Source organism: Suricata suricatta, chromosome 12 (genome assembly GCF_006229205.1).
Source record: "Suricata suricatta isolate VVHF042 chromosome 12, meerkat_22Aug2017_6uvM2_HiC, whole genome shotgun sequence".
Taxonomy (NCBI): domain Eukaryota; kingdom Metazoa; phylum Chordata; class Mammalia; order Carnivora; family Herpestidae; genus Suricata; species Suricata suricatta.
In genome coordinates, this window is record NC_043711.1 from 62,338,045 (window position 1) to 62,355,964 (window position 17,920).

A 17,920-nucleotide genomic window follows, 5' to 3' on the forward strand; every position below is an offset into this window, starting at 1 on the left:
CTGAAGTGGCAATCGTTATATAGCAGCTTATCTATGATACATTCAAGATAAATGATACAATATATTACTTGTTCATAGGCTACAACACAGCCTGCTTAATACCTTTCCTTAAATTCCACCTCTATACTACAATATGCTTGAGGTCCATGCAAAAAAGTAGCTACCTTTTATGTAGGAAATGGATGATTAAGTCTTTGGTCTGGTTATGTTTAAATAGAATAGGAATTTTAATAACATAACAGCATTTCAATTTAGTATGCATTAAGTTGAAATGTAAATGTACATATGTTCTTTTCCACATATTATCCAAAGGCTGCAAGTCTGGAGTGGAAGAATAAGGAGAATCAAGATACTGGTTTTAAATTTCTTTTTACATTGTTTCGAAAGTATTATCTTCCTCATTTATTTCCATCATTTACTAAGTTAACAAACATCTACAAACCTGTACTTGGTAAGTACTCACTGGGCTGTATGTAGGGGATGTCCACAGGGAAGCTATCCAGTCTCTTTCAAAGTGATCTTTGATTGTTTTTAAGTAAAATAGCCATTTTATTCCTATATTTAATAGTAACTTTGTTGTAATAGGCTTAAAGTTCCCTAGTAAATGATTTTACATATTTATATAAGCTTCAAGAGGTACCTCCTCTCACAGCGATAAAGGGACTGTGGCTCCTGTACTCAGAATAATTTGACATGTGTCATGGTGTTTTGCTTGTAATTATATTAAAAACTTTTAACGGTAAAAAAAAAAAACCTTGCATTTCCTTAGGTCTTTTTTTATGGGTGGTGGGGTATGGTGGGACCCCAGACCTTGCTCAGTGGCTAGGCAAGCCCGCCCAGGCCACACACCTGCCCACAGTAGGCCTTTTATGCTGGATCTTCCATCCAGCATGTGCTACTTACAGCTTATGGAGGGACAGATGAATGGACAGTTGGGCAACCTAGGGACAGAAAGAAAGGAAACATAAGGGAGTTTCTAATTTAGCTACTAAAGCTTTTCTTCTATAAGAAATGAGGACATGGGGCACCTGCGTGGCTCAGTCAGTTAAGCTTCCAACTTGGGCTCAGGTCATGATCTCCCAGTTCATGGGTTTGAGCCCCACATCAGGCTTTGTGCTGACAGCTCAGAACATGGAGCCTGCTTTGGATTCTGTGTCTCCCTCTCTCTCTGCTCCTCTGCCTCTTGCACTGTGTCTCTTTATCTCTAAAATAAATAAACATTAAAAAAATTTTTTTTAAAGGAAAGAAATGAGGACTCCTAGGACAGAAGCACCCCTTAGATTGGTGGTAGTGGGGGCAAAGTTTTCTCTCCCTATCAAAGCAGGTGAAATTAGTTAAAATGAATAATCAAGAACAAATTTGCTTTCTTTTTTTCTTATTTATTTTTGGGAGAAAAACAGCATGAGTGCCCTCTCAGAGACAGAAGGAGAAAGAGCAAATCCAGAGTGCAGAGCCCAATGCAGGGCTTGAACCCATGAACTGTGAGATCATAACCTGTACTGAAGTCAGACACTTAACAGTCAATTGAGCCACCCAAGCACCCTGAATCAGAAACAATTTTGGAGGGGGGAGGTCACAACAGACGTTAATCCATCTGGAGAATATGGACTACTAATTCAGTTGTCTTTGAGTGTTTGTTTACACACACACACACACACACACACACACACACACACACACGCTTGGATAAGGGGAAAGCAGCAGAAACCTGGTGCATTTTGAAAGATGTAGAAATACTGAATTAGAGGTACTGGGATTTGTATTTTGTTAGCTATATGTGGGCATATTTTTTCAGATTTTTGTTTCTAATTTTATAAATAGTCTGTATTCATGGTAGAAAATATAGTATATTGTGACTATGCTGAAATTAAAAGTTATTTGTTGAGAACTTGTCTACTTCAGCAGGTACCTCCCAGTGTGTACAAGTTAGTACGAGAGTTGGACGCACAGCAAGTAGTATCTCAAACCCAATACCATGTAATTTTTTGTACTGATTATGGAATTTAAAGATTACTTTGTCTGATACCTCAAAGATGATTTCTTTCAGACATAACATAGATTATACTGATTTATTCTTTGGATTCATCTAAAGGGAAAAGGATGTAAGACTGAAAGTCCAGTGGATCGATTATTGTAGTATTGGATATTAAAATATGTAAAATGATGGAAATATGTCTAAAATAAGATTAAATTAGTTATAATGTATGTGAAAATTTTTTTAGTATTATAATCTCCTGTCATTTCTCAGATTTGTTAAAAAGAGTTGTTAGCTTGGTACTTTGACAGCTGTATATCACAGTTGTAACAAGCACACAACAACAGGACCCACCATCCCATCTTGGTCAGGTTGCAAGGCAGAATCAGAAACAAGCCTACCAAAAGATGTCATTTTTAATAATTTCTGGTTCTTTGATTTTAGTTGCAGTTCAAACAAACAAATACATTTCTTTTTAGTTAAACTGAACCATCTGGGAGGTTACATTCACTAACCTAATATGTGCTCTTTTTTCTTCCAGACATCCCCCATTTGAGACCAAAGCCAGTGTACATTAGTACAACTCGAGACAATGAAAACATTTACAGTACAAAAATTCCATACATGGCAGCTCGCGTTGTTTTTATTAAGTGGATTGTCACTTTCTTTTTGGAAAAAAAGTATCTAACTACAACACAAAACACTAAAAATGGAGTTGATGTGTTCCCCAAAATCATACAGGTATGCCACTCATCATCTTCTTTTACTTAGGTATAAATGCACTAACACATACCAAAGTAATTGGTTATTAGGGTTCTTTATTCCTAACGGATGTTGGCTATGAGGTTTATTGGTGGGCTCTGTCTGTATTGCTGAGGGGTCAGGGGAACCTCTGAGGCCGCATTCTCAGTGTTCTGTCGACACTGCCGTGACCAGACGACCTTGGGGGCCAGGGAGGCCTTCTGAGGGGTGGCTGTTGTGTGTACACTCCTGGCCCCCTCTCATTTTCCCTCTTTTGCTCAAGTACCAGTGACCTTGGAGCATAAGACCAGGGGCCTGTGTTGGCTTTCCCAGTGCCTAGCACAGGAAGGCCCTCTGGAATCACACAGATGGGCCGTGGAGAGGACCTGTAAGACTGCCAAGTGCCGTCTGGGATCTCAGGGGAAGGAGTGGAAGAGCATCTCAGGATGTCAGAGTGCTTGTTAAGCCCTAGTAGAATCCCTGGAAGAGAAAGCCATCTCTCCCTGAGGCCTTCGGTGAAGACCTTTTTCTGTGTGGGGCCTCTACTGTAGTGTACCTTCTCTCTCTTGTACGGCCTTAGTCATGCACAAATGGCCGAGTTATTTCTCCAGAAGGCTGAGTTAATTAAAGACTTTGCACCAGGTAGAGCAGGACCACATGGGGAAGTTCCAGAGCAGTTACTTCACAGCAGGGTAATGGTTTTATGCAGAAAGTGGGGTCCACTTAGAGCAGGTTTGCTGATGCTCTGGAGTTCCCAGAAGTGTGACCTAGGCCTGAGCTGGGAGAGTGCACACAGCTGAGTGATAAATCGCACATTGATGGAAGAGCACCAAACGAGGTCCAGAGCGTGTGGCCTCATTGATAAGAACTGACTGAAGAACTGGAGAAACTTATTTTCAAAGATGTCTAAGGGGAATACAATTGCAATAACAGCAAGAAAAGACTTAATGAAAGTTTTAAAAGAAAGCTTTAAAAAACCTTGAATTTATTAATTTAAAAATTTAATAAGTAAACTGTTACAATTGTAATGACCTCTGCTGAGAACAAAATTGATTTTCCAAAGAAATATCCCACAATATTGATAAGAAATTCAAAGAGATGGAAATCAGAAATTAATAAATAAGATCTAAGGACAGGCCCAGACCTACCTTGCAAGTATCACGAGAACAAGAAGAGAAAAAAATCAGAAATGATAATTGATCTAAATAAACGTTTGCTGAAAAAAAGTCATGCCTTAGACTAAAAAGGGCCTTGGAGTGCCAGGGAGAGCTGACTAAACAGACACACACTGAACAGACATTTGACTTTCAAGGATTAAAAAAAAACATTATACAGGAGCGCCTGGGTGGCTCAGTCAGTGAAGTGTCTGACTTCAGCTCAGGTCACGGTCTCACAGTTGGTAGGTTTGAGTCCTGCTTTGGGCTCTGTGATGACAGCTCAGAGCCTGGAGCCTGCTTCAGTTTCTGTATTTCCCTCTCTCTCTGACTGACTCTCTCTCTCTCTCTCTTTCTGTGTCTCTCAAAAATAAAAATGTTAAAAAAATTTTTGAAAAAGTTATACAGCCTTCCAGACAAAAACCACAGGTTCCTTTTAGGAAATGAGACAGCATAGCATTGAATAACGAATCTAATCTATAGCCCTGAGAGCTGAAAGTACCTGTCAGTCTGTCGGTCTCTCTCTCTCTCTCTTCTCTGAACCTTGGTTTGTATCACATACGTAGTCAGATGTCAGCTTAATTTAATTTCTAAATTGATTTCAGGTCTAAATATAAAAACAGAATGGTAAAGAATTTGGGAGAAACTCTAGAGGAATGTATACATTTGGGAAGTAGTAGACTACCTTAGGTAGAGATAAGACCCACAAGCCATAGAAGAAATGAGGTTCTACTTTATTTAAAATTTGAAGAAGGTTTGTATGTGAAAGATAGAGTAAAGCCACACACAGACTGAAAAGTATTCATGACATCTTAGCTGTTAAAAGAATTTATGTCTCTGACATATAGAAAGAGTGCCTACAAATTGATAAGAAGACAAGTAACCCAATTCAAAAACAGACAAAAGGAGATAAAATGGAAGTTCACAGAAGAGGAAAAAAATGAGCCTGGATTTCCCCATCAGTCAGGGGAACACAGTTAGTTCTGGGCTACCTTGAGAGACCTTTACTCACCTATCAGGTAGACAAAAACTAAAAATTATCAGGTAGACAAAAATTTGTATGAAATCATATATAAGAAAGTCACACCCTTTGATAAATTTTACATTACATCTTGTGTGGTTGTTAGGTCGATTCAAAGCATATCTGTTTAAAGGCTTTGACTTTCTTCACCTGGTTTTAAAATTTTAGAAAACTGTCACCTGTATTTATTGAAAATAAGTTTCTCATTCTTGAAAAATATATTTAGATGATGACAAGTAGCAAGAATAGCAGATTAACCACTGCTTCAGGATTCTAATTTTTTCCCTTAGATGGTCATTCACACTTGTGAGTCATCTACTTTTATTATCTTCTTTTTTAGTGTCATGAAAATCTGACCTCCTGAAGCAATTTGGATGGTTATATCATCCTAACAGAAAAAGACTCTATAACCCAAACTGTCTTAAATATAAAAAAGAAACATTTTAATTTCATAAAGAAGAAGCTCATGGCAAGGGAGGCAGAGAATATGGTTTACTCACGCTCTTTACATGATTCTCTACAGGCTTCTCTCCTCTGTCCTCTGCCTCTCGCAGGTTTGTCTTCAGCTTCCCCACTGATTGTAAGATGGCTGCCAACAGCCGGGGCACTGCCCTCCTTGTTCATATTCAGAGACAACCCAGAAATAAAAAGCCCTTCCCTTGATGAGGTCCCAATAATTCATTTTTGTTTTTATTTCCCTTGGCTTCAGAGACCTGTCTAGGAAGTAGTTGCTGCGGAGGGGGGAGAGCAAAAAGAATGGAATCTTGCCATTTGCAACAGTGTGGATGGAACTAGAGGGTATAATGCTAAGCAAAATAAGTAAGTCAGAGAAAGACCAATATCATAATTTCACTCCTGTGTGGGATTTGGGAAACACAACAGATGAACATAGGGGAAGGGAAGGGAAAAGAAGATAAAAATAGACAGGGAGGCAAATCAGAAAAGACTCTTAGAACAAACTGAGGCTTGCTGTAAGGGAGGTGGGTGAGGGGATGGGCTAAATGGGTGATGGGCATTAAGGAGGGCACTTGTTGGGATGAGTGCTGTGTGTTGTATGTAAGTGATGAATCACTAAATTCTACTCCTGAAACCAATACTACACTGTATGTTAACTTGCATCACATTAAAAAACAAAGCAAAACAAAACAAAACAGCCCATCCCTTCCCTTTTGTCTCAGTGGAACAACTTAGGTTGCCTGCCTCTCCTAGAGCAATAACAAGGCACTGATTGCCTGAAAGCAATGTGAATGGCTCTGGTGGACATGATAGACTTCCATGAAATAGAACACTTCTCTGGTGCTGTGATGGGGTCAGCTTCCTGTGAGTCACCTGGGCTGCAGGGAAGGAGACACCTGGAGCACCGGGGATCCATTAGGGAGAGGATTGGATGCTGGGCAGACAGCCATCCAGGCCCAGTGCTACCATATCCTGTGATGGCTCCACCTAGAAATGGCCACTGCCTCTGACTATTAACATGCCTCACAGTAAGTGGTTATATGTTTTCTTTGCCACTGTAGCAAATTACTACAAAGTTTTAGTGGCTTGAAAGAACACAAATGTATTATCTTGCGGTTCTGGATGTCAGAAGTCCAAAATCAGTGTCAGTGTGGTAAAATCAAGGTGTTGGTAGGTCTGTGTTCCTTCTGGAGGCTCTAGAGGAGAATACATTTGCTTGTCTTATCCAGCTTCTAGAGGCTGCCTGTACTCTGTGTTTCATAGCCCTTCATCATGACTCCTTTTCTCTCTTTCCATCTTCACATTGTCCTCTCTGTGTCTTATGCTCCTGTCTCCTTAAAGACCCTTGTGATTTCATTGTGACCACCCAGATAATCTAGGATAATTTTCCTCTCTCACATCCTTCATTTAACCACATCTGCTAAATCTCATTTGCCACAAAAGGTAAGATACTCCAGGCTCTGGAGCATCAAGGCATGGTCATTATTCAGCAGACCACTTGTCTTCGGTAGTCCTTTCTGTGCCTGTAGAGATGTGTTCCCACCTCGCTCACATGTGTTCACTGTGTTCTTCTCTTCATTTACATTGTACGTGACAAAAAACAATTTAAGCACCTGAATAGTAGATTTGGAGGACAGAATTGCAGGAATAAAAACACATGTGATTTCATTTGTCTCCTGAAATTTTTTGTTTGGAATTTCAATTTTAATATAATTTTGCCTGTGTAAAGTGAGCATCACTAAATGAGGTGATCCAGAATCTCTTTTCAAAAAATCTTCTGCTCTTATAAAAAGCCCTTTAAAACAGTATTTTAAGCACTGCTTCCAAATGGAGTTCACACTTTTGCCATTCTGACTGTGTTAAAGGTCATAGTTGAGATGTGTGTGTATGTGTGTGTTTTCCAAAGTGAATTTACTTCTGGATCTAGAATTAATACTTTTGACATGATTTTTCATCAGGAAGGAAAGGAAGCAATACATCTCTAGACTTAGTTTTCTTACCATTTGGGGAGTCTGGTTTAATAAGTATTCTTGTTCAGTGTCATCATTCATGGGAAAACAAAAATAGTTGCTCTTACATCCCATATACTGTGTTGGCAACAACAGCATAAACCGTAATGTTCTTGGTGCATCATTTCAGCTGCAAATGTTTTCAGTGAGGTATTATTTAGTCCTTAGTAATTCAGTTTTTTAAGTTTATTTATTTTGAGAGCAAACACAGAAGCGAGGAAGAGGCACAGAGAGGAAGAGAGAGTATCTTAAGCAGGTTCCACATTGTCAGTGGACAGCCCAATGTGGGGCTTAAACCCACAAACCATGAGATCATGACTTGAGCTGAAATCAAGAGTTGGATGCTTAATTGACCGAACCACCCAGGTGCCCCAGCAATTAATTTTTGTATGAGATAAAAGTACTTCTATATACATTAGAGAAAGCTGAAGGGTGATTTTAGAATGTTAGCAGTGACCTTTTTTTTTTTTTTTTTTTTTTTTACCAATACTATAAGCACATTAACTGACATTATAACCCATAAAAACCCATTTGGGAATGAAAAAGAAAGTTTGAGATGGTATCAGTTGATCACATGTATTTGTTTGATAACCTTTTAGTTATAATTCTACTCATTGCAAATTAGCCCTTCAGTAATGATTCATGGGCTATGGGTTTCCTGAAATTGTTGTATTTCATGGGATGAACAGTTAGAAAAAGTAAAGCACACAAATTGACAACCCTAAATGAGTTTGTACATTATACAAACTCATTTGTTTGTTGACTACCACTCTAGTACTTTCTGTGTCCTAGAGCTCTGCCACGGCAAATTCATTCTGCCCCCAACCATGGAGGCGAATCATGACAGGGGAATTGAGTGGCCTCAGGCATCACCAACAGAAGGGCAGTTGCATCCTCTCATTTCACACCTTCTTTGTGAGTGTCCCCATTTAGCTTGACCCTGGTAGTGAACAAGTTTCAGTATGAGCTGTCAGTTGAGAAGAAACCAAGGTGTTGGGGAAGGGTGATGGGAAGGATTAAGTGGCAGCCTGCATCATGCAATTTCCTGAGCCCTGGCACTACAGGCCTGGTCCAAGCAGATGGGTCTGTTTCACTGACTAAGTCTTCATCATGTGCCGAAGAAGTAAAAACTATTTTTGCATTTGCCACCAGAACCAACAAATACTAAATAATAGTTGAGAATTTCAGCTTGGTTATAGAGGGTGGAAAATGGACCTCTCTAGGTGGTTAATTCTTACTTATGCTTTTACTGTTGATCTTCATGAAAGAGACAAGAAATGAGACTTGGATTATAAATTTGCTATCAGTTTCATCACCCACTGCAATTATAAATGTCTGTCAGAACATATAGATGTTTTTGGAAAGTGGCCTTTTGTCAGGTGTGGGGAGCAGTAGGGACTAAGGCTAAAGAAAGCATTGTTCTATCAAGAGAAGTAGCTTTCAATTTACAGCATGATGGGAAATCCATCTCTTATTTGGATAACAGAACTCACTTCTCATTTTTAAAAATTTATTTTAATTTTCTTAAATTGAAATATACAACATTACATTAGTTTCGGGTATACAACATAGAATTTGACAAGTGTGCATGTTACGTTGTGCTCATCACAGGGGTAGCTGCTACTGTCACCATGCAGTGCTAAATAAATCCCATCAACCATATTCTCTATGCTGTGCCTTTCATCTCCTTGACTTATCCATTCCATAACTGGAAGCCTGTACCTCCCAAATGTACCCAAAATGTACCCATTTTGCCTTTCCCCTCATCCCTTTCCCCTCTGGGAACCACCAGTTCTCTGTATTTATGGGTCTGTTTCTGGTTTTCCGTATGTTTGTTCAGAGCACATTTTAAAAATCATTTGGTGCCTTTAAACATATTTCTTGATTTACATTATTTTAGTTACCTAGTGGCTGTGTTATCTAACTAATTATCTAATGATTTGAAAACTAGGTGGCTTAAAACAATAGCCCTTTTGGGCCCAAGCGCCTGGGTGGCTCAGTCGGTTAAGGGTCCGGCTTTGGCTCAGGTCATGATCTCACGGTTCATGGGTTCAAGCCCCGTGTCGGGCTCTGTGCTGACGGTGAGCTCAGACCCTGGAGCTGCTTTGGATTCTGTGTCTCCCTCTCTCTCTGACCCTCCCCTGCTTGCGCTGTCTCTGTCTCTCAAAAAACATTAAAAATATTTTAAAAAAACAATAGCCCTTTTGTCATATTAAATATTATACTTTTGGGGTAGGGAATTTGGGCAGGATTTGGTTGGGTAATTCTTCTGATTCATGTGGTATTAAGTGAGGTCAGTGGGTCTTCAGCAGGTGGCTGGTTGGTCTAGAGGGTTCAAGATGACTGTATTCACGTGCCTGGGTGCAGTTGGAAAGTGGGGCTCAGTGGAACCTCCTCTTCCATGCAGTCTCTCTGGTAGGGTCGTGGGACTTCTTCCCTAGCTACTCAGGGCTCCAATAGCAAATGTTCCAAGAGATGGGAAGTGGTAACTGTCAGCCTTTTAGACCAGGGCCTGAAACTGACACAGGTCTCTTCCACTCTATTCCACGGGTTAATAGTCACACAGCCTGTGTAGATCATATTAGTGGCCATTTCAAATTTGCTGCATATGTATATAAGTACATGAGGTTTTTTTCTTGTTTTCTTGGCCTATGTGGAAGATGGGAGTAATTGATCAGAAAGTCACAGGTTATTTAGCCACAAGAGATACTAGACTTAATCCAAACTTTTATCTGTATATAAAAAAATATATGTACATCAGTAAAAATGAGTAAAATTTTATTTTTCTATAGAAGATAGTTGATTCATCAAAAAGGTGAAATAATTTCTGTAGTATAGCTCATCTCACAGTATGACAGTGCCTTTGATAAGCCACACAGACTTAATAGCTAATGCATGAAGAGAAAAGTTGCTATAAATATAATCTTCCATTAATTTTCCCTAGAGATTGCTATTTGGATATCTGATTTCAATCTGTCCTTGGTAGTTACTGAAATTACTATTTTGTACTACTCATATGTTATCACTTTTTGTAAAAAAAATATTCATAGTGGGTAGAAGTTTAGTGGTATTTGGCTTACACATTTTTGACACTTAAAAAATAATAGTGGAATTTGCAAAAATGAAGCAAAATTATACATGTATTTTATTTGAGGGAAACATTTAGTTCTATGGGGAGATGAGAGCAGAAATCAACATTAAACTTTATGAGTGATTTCATGAATTATTTCTTTGTGCTCATAAAGTCTTCTAAACATTTAAAGTTTTGTAAATATTTCAGTTAAGTTCAGTTTGAGATGCTGAATATAAAACTCAGATCAAGACTCTTCTCATAAAATACCCTCTGAAGATCTTGACACTCCTCCATCAGGTATCATTTAATCTTATGAATCAAATGATGCTTTCCAACATTGTGGCTGCAAAATATCAACTGAACTTTGAAATCTCTGTAACCATAGAGTACATGCCGAATTTAGAGACCAGAGGTGATCATAGTGTAAATTCGTTGACACAATTTGTTCTGTAATTTTACAAATGTAAGTTAAAGTTTTTAGGTTGCTAAAATTTTACAACCTCACCTCCTTGCAGTAATTTAGTAGTGTTCCTGTTAAAATAACTGAATTGGGGAAGGGTTAGTTGGTGAATTGGAAAATTGGTAAATGCAGGTCCTGGAACCCCTTGTGCTTCAGGCAGTGCTGGTGTCCAGCTTGCCCTCTAGTTGATCGTAACCAGAGTTCTTTAAGTAAAGCAAGCCTTCAGGTTCACTGGGTGTTCTTGAAGGTTGAAGAGGCGCTCTCAGAAGTGGTATTGATTTTCTTCCAGACTGTTGGTGGTGGTGTGGGGCAAGAGAGAGCACCAGAGCTGGATGGTGGTGGGCCCGCAGAGCAGGACAGAAACCATTCTAACAGCAGCACCTTGTCAGACCGAAGACTCAGCAACTCCAGCCTTTGTAGCATTGAAGAAGAGCACCGCACAGTGTATGAGATGGTCCAGCGGATTCTCCTGTCAACGCGAGGTTATGTCAACTTTGTGAATGAGGTCTTTCGCCAGGTTAGTGTGTGTGTGTGTGTGTGTGTGTGTGTGTGTGTGTGGTGTAAGTTCATGATACTGAAGAGTTTTGTTCTAGTTCTTTTGCTCATAGTACTGCAAGAAATACTACGGATATTTTGGGCTACTGTACTGAATAATGATCCCTCTAATTCCATTTTCAATTTGTCATGTGGAATGTTGTGATTTTTTTTTCTTTAAGATTTTTAAAAATTTTGTTTTTGTAAAATTCCTACACATGGAGAGGAAATTCTGTATATGAACAAATCATCCCACAAATACCCTCATGTTCCCATAAACCCAGTGGTAGGCGAGAAGAAAGCCCTTGCTGAATACTCAGCAACAAATGAACATCACAAAGAAGAGCCCCAGGCTGGTGGTGTTCTCAGGATTGGAGGGAGCACCCTGGAGGTTTCTGCAAGCACACATACCTTCCCTACAAATATGCGTTGCATGCATCTGATAGAAATATGATAGAACTATTTATGACATCAGAGAAAAAGGCTGGGTTGGGAGGGGAACAAAAGGAGAACAAGGGCTGAGGCCAAGATGGATACTGTGGTGAGTGAAATAGGAGAAATGCAAAGAAAAAGTAGGTGCAGGTGAGGATTAGCAGAGATCAGGCAACTATTAGCAGCCCTGAGCAACCACTGGGGCTGGCTCTGCCCCCCAGAGGACACTGGGCACTGTCCGAAGGCATTTTTGGTTGTCACAAGTGGCATCTAGCGGGTAGTAACAAGCGATGTGGTTAAACATTCTGCCAGCACAGGACAGGGTCCCTGCTAGTCCCTGACAAAGAACATCTGGCCCTAAATGTCATTAATGCTGCTGTGGAGAAACTCTGATAGAGGAAGAAGAACCTGCAGTGTAGTGGAGCAGACAGCTGCTCTGTAGTGTGGGGTGGAGCTACTGGCCGCCTGCGCCTTGGTACCCGTGCCCTGGGAAACAGAGCCTGGCTCTTTTGTGGGCATGTGCATGTGATGGGGGGATAGCCGGTTAGTCCATGCACCCATACAGAGGGTGAGGCCCTTGAATGGCAGGGACCTGTTACCGGTAGGGAGGAGGAATTGTATACACACACCTGAATGATGCATGTGCACGAAGAAGAGCTTTTTGTGGAGGGGCAAGACTTCTAGAGAGTGATTAACCCCCTTCATGTCTGAGACTTTCATTAAAGAAAAACCAACCAAGAATGAAAGTCCCAGCATAGTTCACAGCAATCTGGAGATTTTAATATATTTGGAATTTTAATGAATAAAAATTTTTGACCTAAGAAAATATTAGTTTAAGCTGCAGTGAAAATTCGCCTTATAAAATATTTTCTGAATCTGTGGCTCAGCACTACTTTGGTTCCTCTCACTCCCTGTGTCTTCATTTCTCATATACACACACCCTTTTTTTTGACCCAAATTCCAAGAGTCAGCCAAGGTTCTGGGCTTTAGCCTCTTCTTCTGTCACTCCACACTTGCCTCCCACTCAAGCCTTTTGTACAGAGCTTGCTGCTTATTTCCACATTTGCCTTTTAAAACGCCCACTTGAGATCTCATCTAACGTTCTAAAGGGTGTCTTAATGATAATGAGGCCAAAGCTTAGCTTATTTTCTTCCCTAACATCAGCTTCTCCTTCTGACGTGACTGCTTCTTTAACAGACTCATGTTCATCTGTGCAGTCTTGGCCCCCCTGAGATCCTCATCTCCTGGTCCTGTGAACTGTCTCTGGGCAAGTCATGTAAGGGGCTTTTTCACTCCTGTTCCCTCCTTTTCCTTTGACCAGCATGCTCCTTGCAGCCCCACACCTTCTGAGTCATCCCTTTCTAACCTATACTGTGCACGTCATGCTGCCAAAACATTCTTGTATCATAATAGTCCATGATTTGAAAATCTACCCTATTCCCTCCATTAATATTGTCCTGTTGTATTCCTATTGTACCCATGGAAGTAACTTGGTAACACATTGAGTTGAAATCATCAAGGTTGTAGAGGGCATGTAATTGAGAATAGAGGTCATATACTTTATACAGTTACTTTATACATATACTTTATACAGGACCAGATGATAATATTTCAGTCTTTATTGATCACGTGGGCTGTGTTGTAGCTACTCAGCTCTGCCTTCTTAGTGAGAAAGCAGCCATGGACAGCAAGTAACAAATAAACATGACTGTGTTCCCAAAGAACCTTATTTAAGAAAATCACATGGTGGGCTGAATTTGGATGACAGGTCATAGTATGCAGACCCCTATCTGGAGCAGTGTTTTGAACTCTTGGAAGCCAGTGCTTATTATAAGGCTAGATATTATTGACAAAGCTTTTAAATTTTGCACAAGAGACACATGCTAAATTGATGTGATTTTATCTTTATTATGTAAACTGTCTATGATACCCATAGTCTGTCTGGCTCCATTATTGGTATTTCACCCCCTGGCAGGAGCATGCTCTAAATTCAGAATTCATTTAAGTCCTAAGTCCAGTCTAAATTCCGTTCTGAAGTAGCTTAGGTCTGGTAGGTAACTGCAGACTACTTATGACTGAACTTCTGAGACGTCTTTATGTCATGAAGCCAAAAAATATTTTCTTTACACTTTGTAATTCTTCATCAAATCTAATTTGGAAGCATATATGTGAAATTTAAAATAAGAATGTTGCACATTTTAAAATATGAAGTAGAGACATTGGGAGGGGCATGAGTTTTAACATTGCATTCTATTGCCCTCTTGTGGTCAATGATGAATTTTTCTTTTATGTATGGCAAAAATGTGACTTATTTGATAGTGATTTCTGTCTCAATTTTAAAGTATTCAGAGATAAATATTTAAGCCAAAAGGCCATTGGAGTTTAAAATGTACATTTAGGAAGTTCTCAGTGTGGAGGTTAGATGTGTGTGTGTACACCAGAGAACAGCACATGGTGGTAGAAAATCAGATGTCCACATGTGTGCCCTGGAAATCAATGCTGACGAGGAGCCATGGGGTAGAGAGGCTCGCGGCAGGGGCTAACCGTGCAAGTCTCCTTGGACTGGATGGTTCCGGGAGCTGCAAGCAGTGGAAATAGATGGTAACTGAATAGGATGAGATTCAGCCTTGGTTTAGTGCTACTGGCAGCAGGCAGGCTAGTGGCGAGAGGTAGGGGCTCCAGGTAGAGCGCTTCTGGTCTCGGGGTGGCTCCACTGCAAATCCATCTTGTTACTGGTGTTCCTCAGACTACCTTTTGTGACCATCTGTAGGTCATGAAATGGACTTATCAAAAACCGGTATTTTTTTAAAATAATGGAATAGAATAAAATAGAATAGGCCAAAATGTTTCAGAGTGTACTGCATGTTGTAAGGACTAGTATTTCTCTCTGAAACATCTACAAAAAAAATTTATTTATGTATATACCATACACAAATGCATATATCCTTCTATAAAATGGCTTACTTAGGTTATGGGTCTAAAAATTTCAAAGCACTGCTCTAAAGGTCATTTGTTGATTCGGTTGTTTTGTTTCCTGTTAGTTTTGTTTTAAAGAACAACTTAAAAAAAAAGCGAATGTTCATTAGATGAATACAGGCTCAAGAAAATCACTCAAAATATTACCAGTAAATAATCACTATTAATTTAAGAAGAGCGTCATTCCAGGTATTTCTGTGTTTATATTTGGCTACTGGCCTGGCTAGCTAGATAAGCAGATAAGAAACTGCAGAGAAGAGGTGGGTAAGGCAGGATAGAAACACACAGAGAGCAGCCTGGCACAAGGAGGGCTTACAGATGAACTCACAGGCAGGCGTAGGAGGGCAGACAGGTGGGTGTAGACAGGCCAGCCGCAGGCATGGAGGTGAGCAGGGAGGTGTAGATGGAGAGGTGCACAGGTATAGACAGGCAGACAGAGAATTTGGCAAGCAGGTATAGGTGGACAAGCAGGCAGCCAACCATGGACAGAGACAGGTAAAGGTAAAACCAGACAGAGGTTGACTAAGGTGAAGGCAGATGCAAGAGAGAATATGTAGATGTGCTGGGGTGGGGGTGAGGGACTGACAGAGAATGTTATGACAATGGCATCTTTAATTTTTAATGATTAGTACATTTTTAATGAGGAGCTCTGAATTTTGTCTGAATTTAACAGAAGAAAAAATAAAGTGAAACAAAGAATTGTTGCAATTCAAATAAACATTACTTTATGACAAGAAATATTAATTGCTGAAAGATTTGTCCATAATAAAAAGATTATAATCACTTTAAGGTGTTGGAATCACTTTTAACCCCATGGTGTAATTTTAGATTTACACCATGAAAGATTTCTCAAGAAATACGAAGAAATTATCAGCCTTGTATTTTCTTCAGCCTCCTCTCCTCATCTACTTATTTTATTCTATTATAAACTTATAGCATAAATTGACCATTATTTGCAGTCAGTTTGGGAATCCTAATTGCAGAGTTATTTAGTCTTAATTCTGAATTTAGATAGACTCTTTCCTCCTGGTATTTTCAACTTATGATAGGCTTATCAGGACACAATCGCATCATGAGTTGAAGCAGTTCTGTACATAGCAGGGCATATGAAGTGGGAAGGAGTAAATGGAACTAGAGTGCATACTTACAGGGTAAAGGTTCGATTGGCTTCTTGGGTGGACTTCTTTTTTCATTGAGTGGGTATTTTCCAGGTGTCTTAAGGCTCTATTCTCTGAGTCTCTTTTATGATGAGGAATATTTTCCTTTTGCCTTTCCTCATGAACAGCAGTTTATCTGGGTGTAGTAATTTCAGTCACTCTTTCTTCCAGTTAGGAATGTGCAAGTCAACTTTTCTAGAGCTTCCAGTATGACTACCTTCAACATGCTTAAAGTAATGAAAGGCAAGCTTGAAAATTTTCTGGGGAATAAGAAATTTTAACAGATGACTAAGCAGATTTGAATAAGAAGATAGGATTCTAAAAATGAAAAAAATGTAATAATTGAAATAGCAAAGGAGAACCTCAAACTGGGGTAAGTTTAATAGCTGATTGAGTACAACTGAGGACAGAATTAATGGGATGACAGATCTGAAGAAATAATCCTTAGTGGCCCTCAGAGAGACAAGGATGAATATGAGAGGTTGAGACATAGAAATAGAGCAAGCAGGTAGGAAGTATGTATTCCACTCCCCGCTATCATTCTGCAAGTTACTGAGAATACTCTGCTCTGACTATGGATTGGTCTTTTTTTTCCTTCAAAGTCTGTCAGTATTTGCTATGTATATGTATTTGAGGCAAAATTATTAATCTCAATGCAGATTCAGAAATGTTGTGTGTTCCTTTGAATTGAATCTTTAATCCGTAAGAATTTTTTCTTCTTCTTCTTTAGTAATGCTCCCCCCACCCCCCGAGTCAATCTGGCCTATTCTTTTTTTTTCTTCTTTTAATATTTATTTCTTTTTGAGAGAAAGAGAACATAAGCAGGGGAGGGGCAGAGAGAAAGGGAGACAGAAGAATCTGAAGCAGGCTCCAGGCTCTGAGCCATCAGCACAGAGTATGGTGAGGGGCTCAGACCCACCGACTGCAAAATCAGATGCCCCAATCTTGCCTGTTCTTAATAAAGCTCTGCTGGTTTGCTTTTGGTTAGTGTTTTCATGGTGCATCTCTTTCTAACTTTTTACTTTCAATCACACCATATCCGTATGTTTTGGATGCCCTCTTATAAATGGTATATAGTTGTTTTAATGGTTTTTAAAATCAAACCTTATCATTTCTGTCTTTAATATTTTTTCTTAACTTTTACTTATTTTTGAGAGATACAGAGAGAGTGTGAGAGGGAAAGGCAGACAGAGAGGGAGACACAGAGTCTGAGGCAGTTTCCAGGCTCTGGGCTGTTAGCACAGAGCCCAACAGGGGCCTCAAATTCATGGATCATGATCTGAGCCAAAATCTGACACTTAACCAACTGAGCCACCAGGCGGCTCATATTTCTGTCTTTTAATTGGAACATTATTCCCTCTATATTTGATGTAACAATTACTGTAATTGTGTTTAAGTTTACAGTCTTCTTTCTGCTTTCTACTTGTTTTGAATTCTCCCAGACTGGTTGGTTTTAGCATCCCATTGTTTTTTACTCTAGTTGGTAGTTTTATAGTCATTTGTAATATTTTCGTTTTTTCGCATCCCTAACTTAAAATCTAGCATTACTTTGAACCTTTACCCTGTAAGTATGCACTCTAGTTCCATTTACTCCTTCCCACTTCATATGCCCTGCTATGTACAGAACTGCTTCAACTCATGATGCGATTGTGTCCTGAAAAGCCTATCATAAGTTGAAAATACCATAAGTCACAAGTGCATTTAATACACCTAACCTACCAAATATCATTGCCTCATGTAAACATGCTCAGAATACTTATCTTAGCCTACAGTTGGGTAAAGTCATCTAACACAAAGCCTAGCCTATAATAAAGTGTTAAATATTTTATGTAATTTATTGTATACCATACTGGAAGTGGAAAACAGAATGGTTATTTAGAGGATATAAGCGTATCAGTTGTTTATCCTATTATTATTATTAATATTATTATT

The 17,920-nt window shown here is 39.4% G+C and overlaps 1 protein-coding gene across 6 annotated transcripts in view; it reads left to right on the forward strand.

Moving 5' to 3' along the window:
• Nucleotides 1-17,920, forward strand: part of RALGAPA2 (Ral GTPase activating protein catalytic alpha subunit 2) — a 316,716-nt gene that overhangs the window by 73,465 nt on the left and 225,331 nt on the right. For all 6 annotated transcript variants that reach the window (XR_003900702.1, XM_029916028.1, XM_029916025.1 and 3 more), the window contains 3 exons: nt 313-451; nt 2,517-2,716; nt 11,179-11,406. Coding sequence is in view for 5 of the 6 variants with exons in the window: in XM_029916028.1 (XP_029771888.1) it covers nt 313-451; nt 2,517-2,716; nt 11,179-11,406 (567 nt within the window). In the remaining variant the exon portion in view is untranslated. The remainder of the gene's footprint in view (nt 1-312; nt 452-2,516; nt 2,717-11,178; nt 11,407-17,920) is intronic.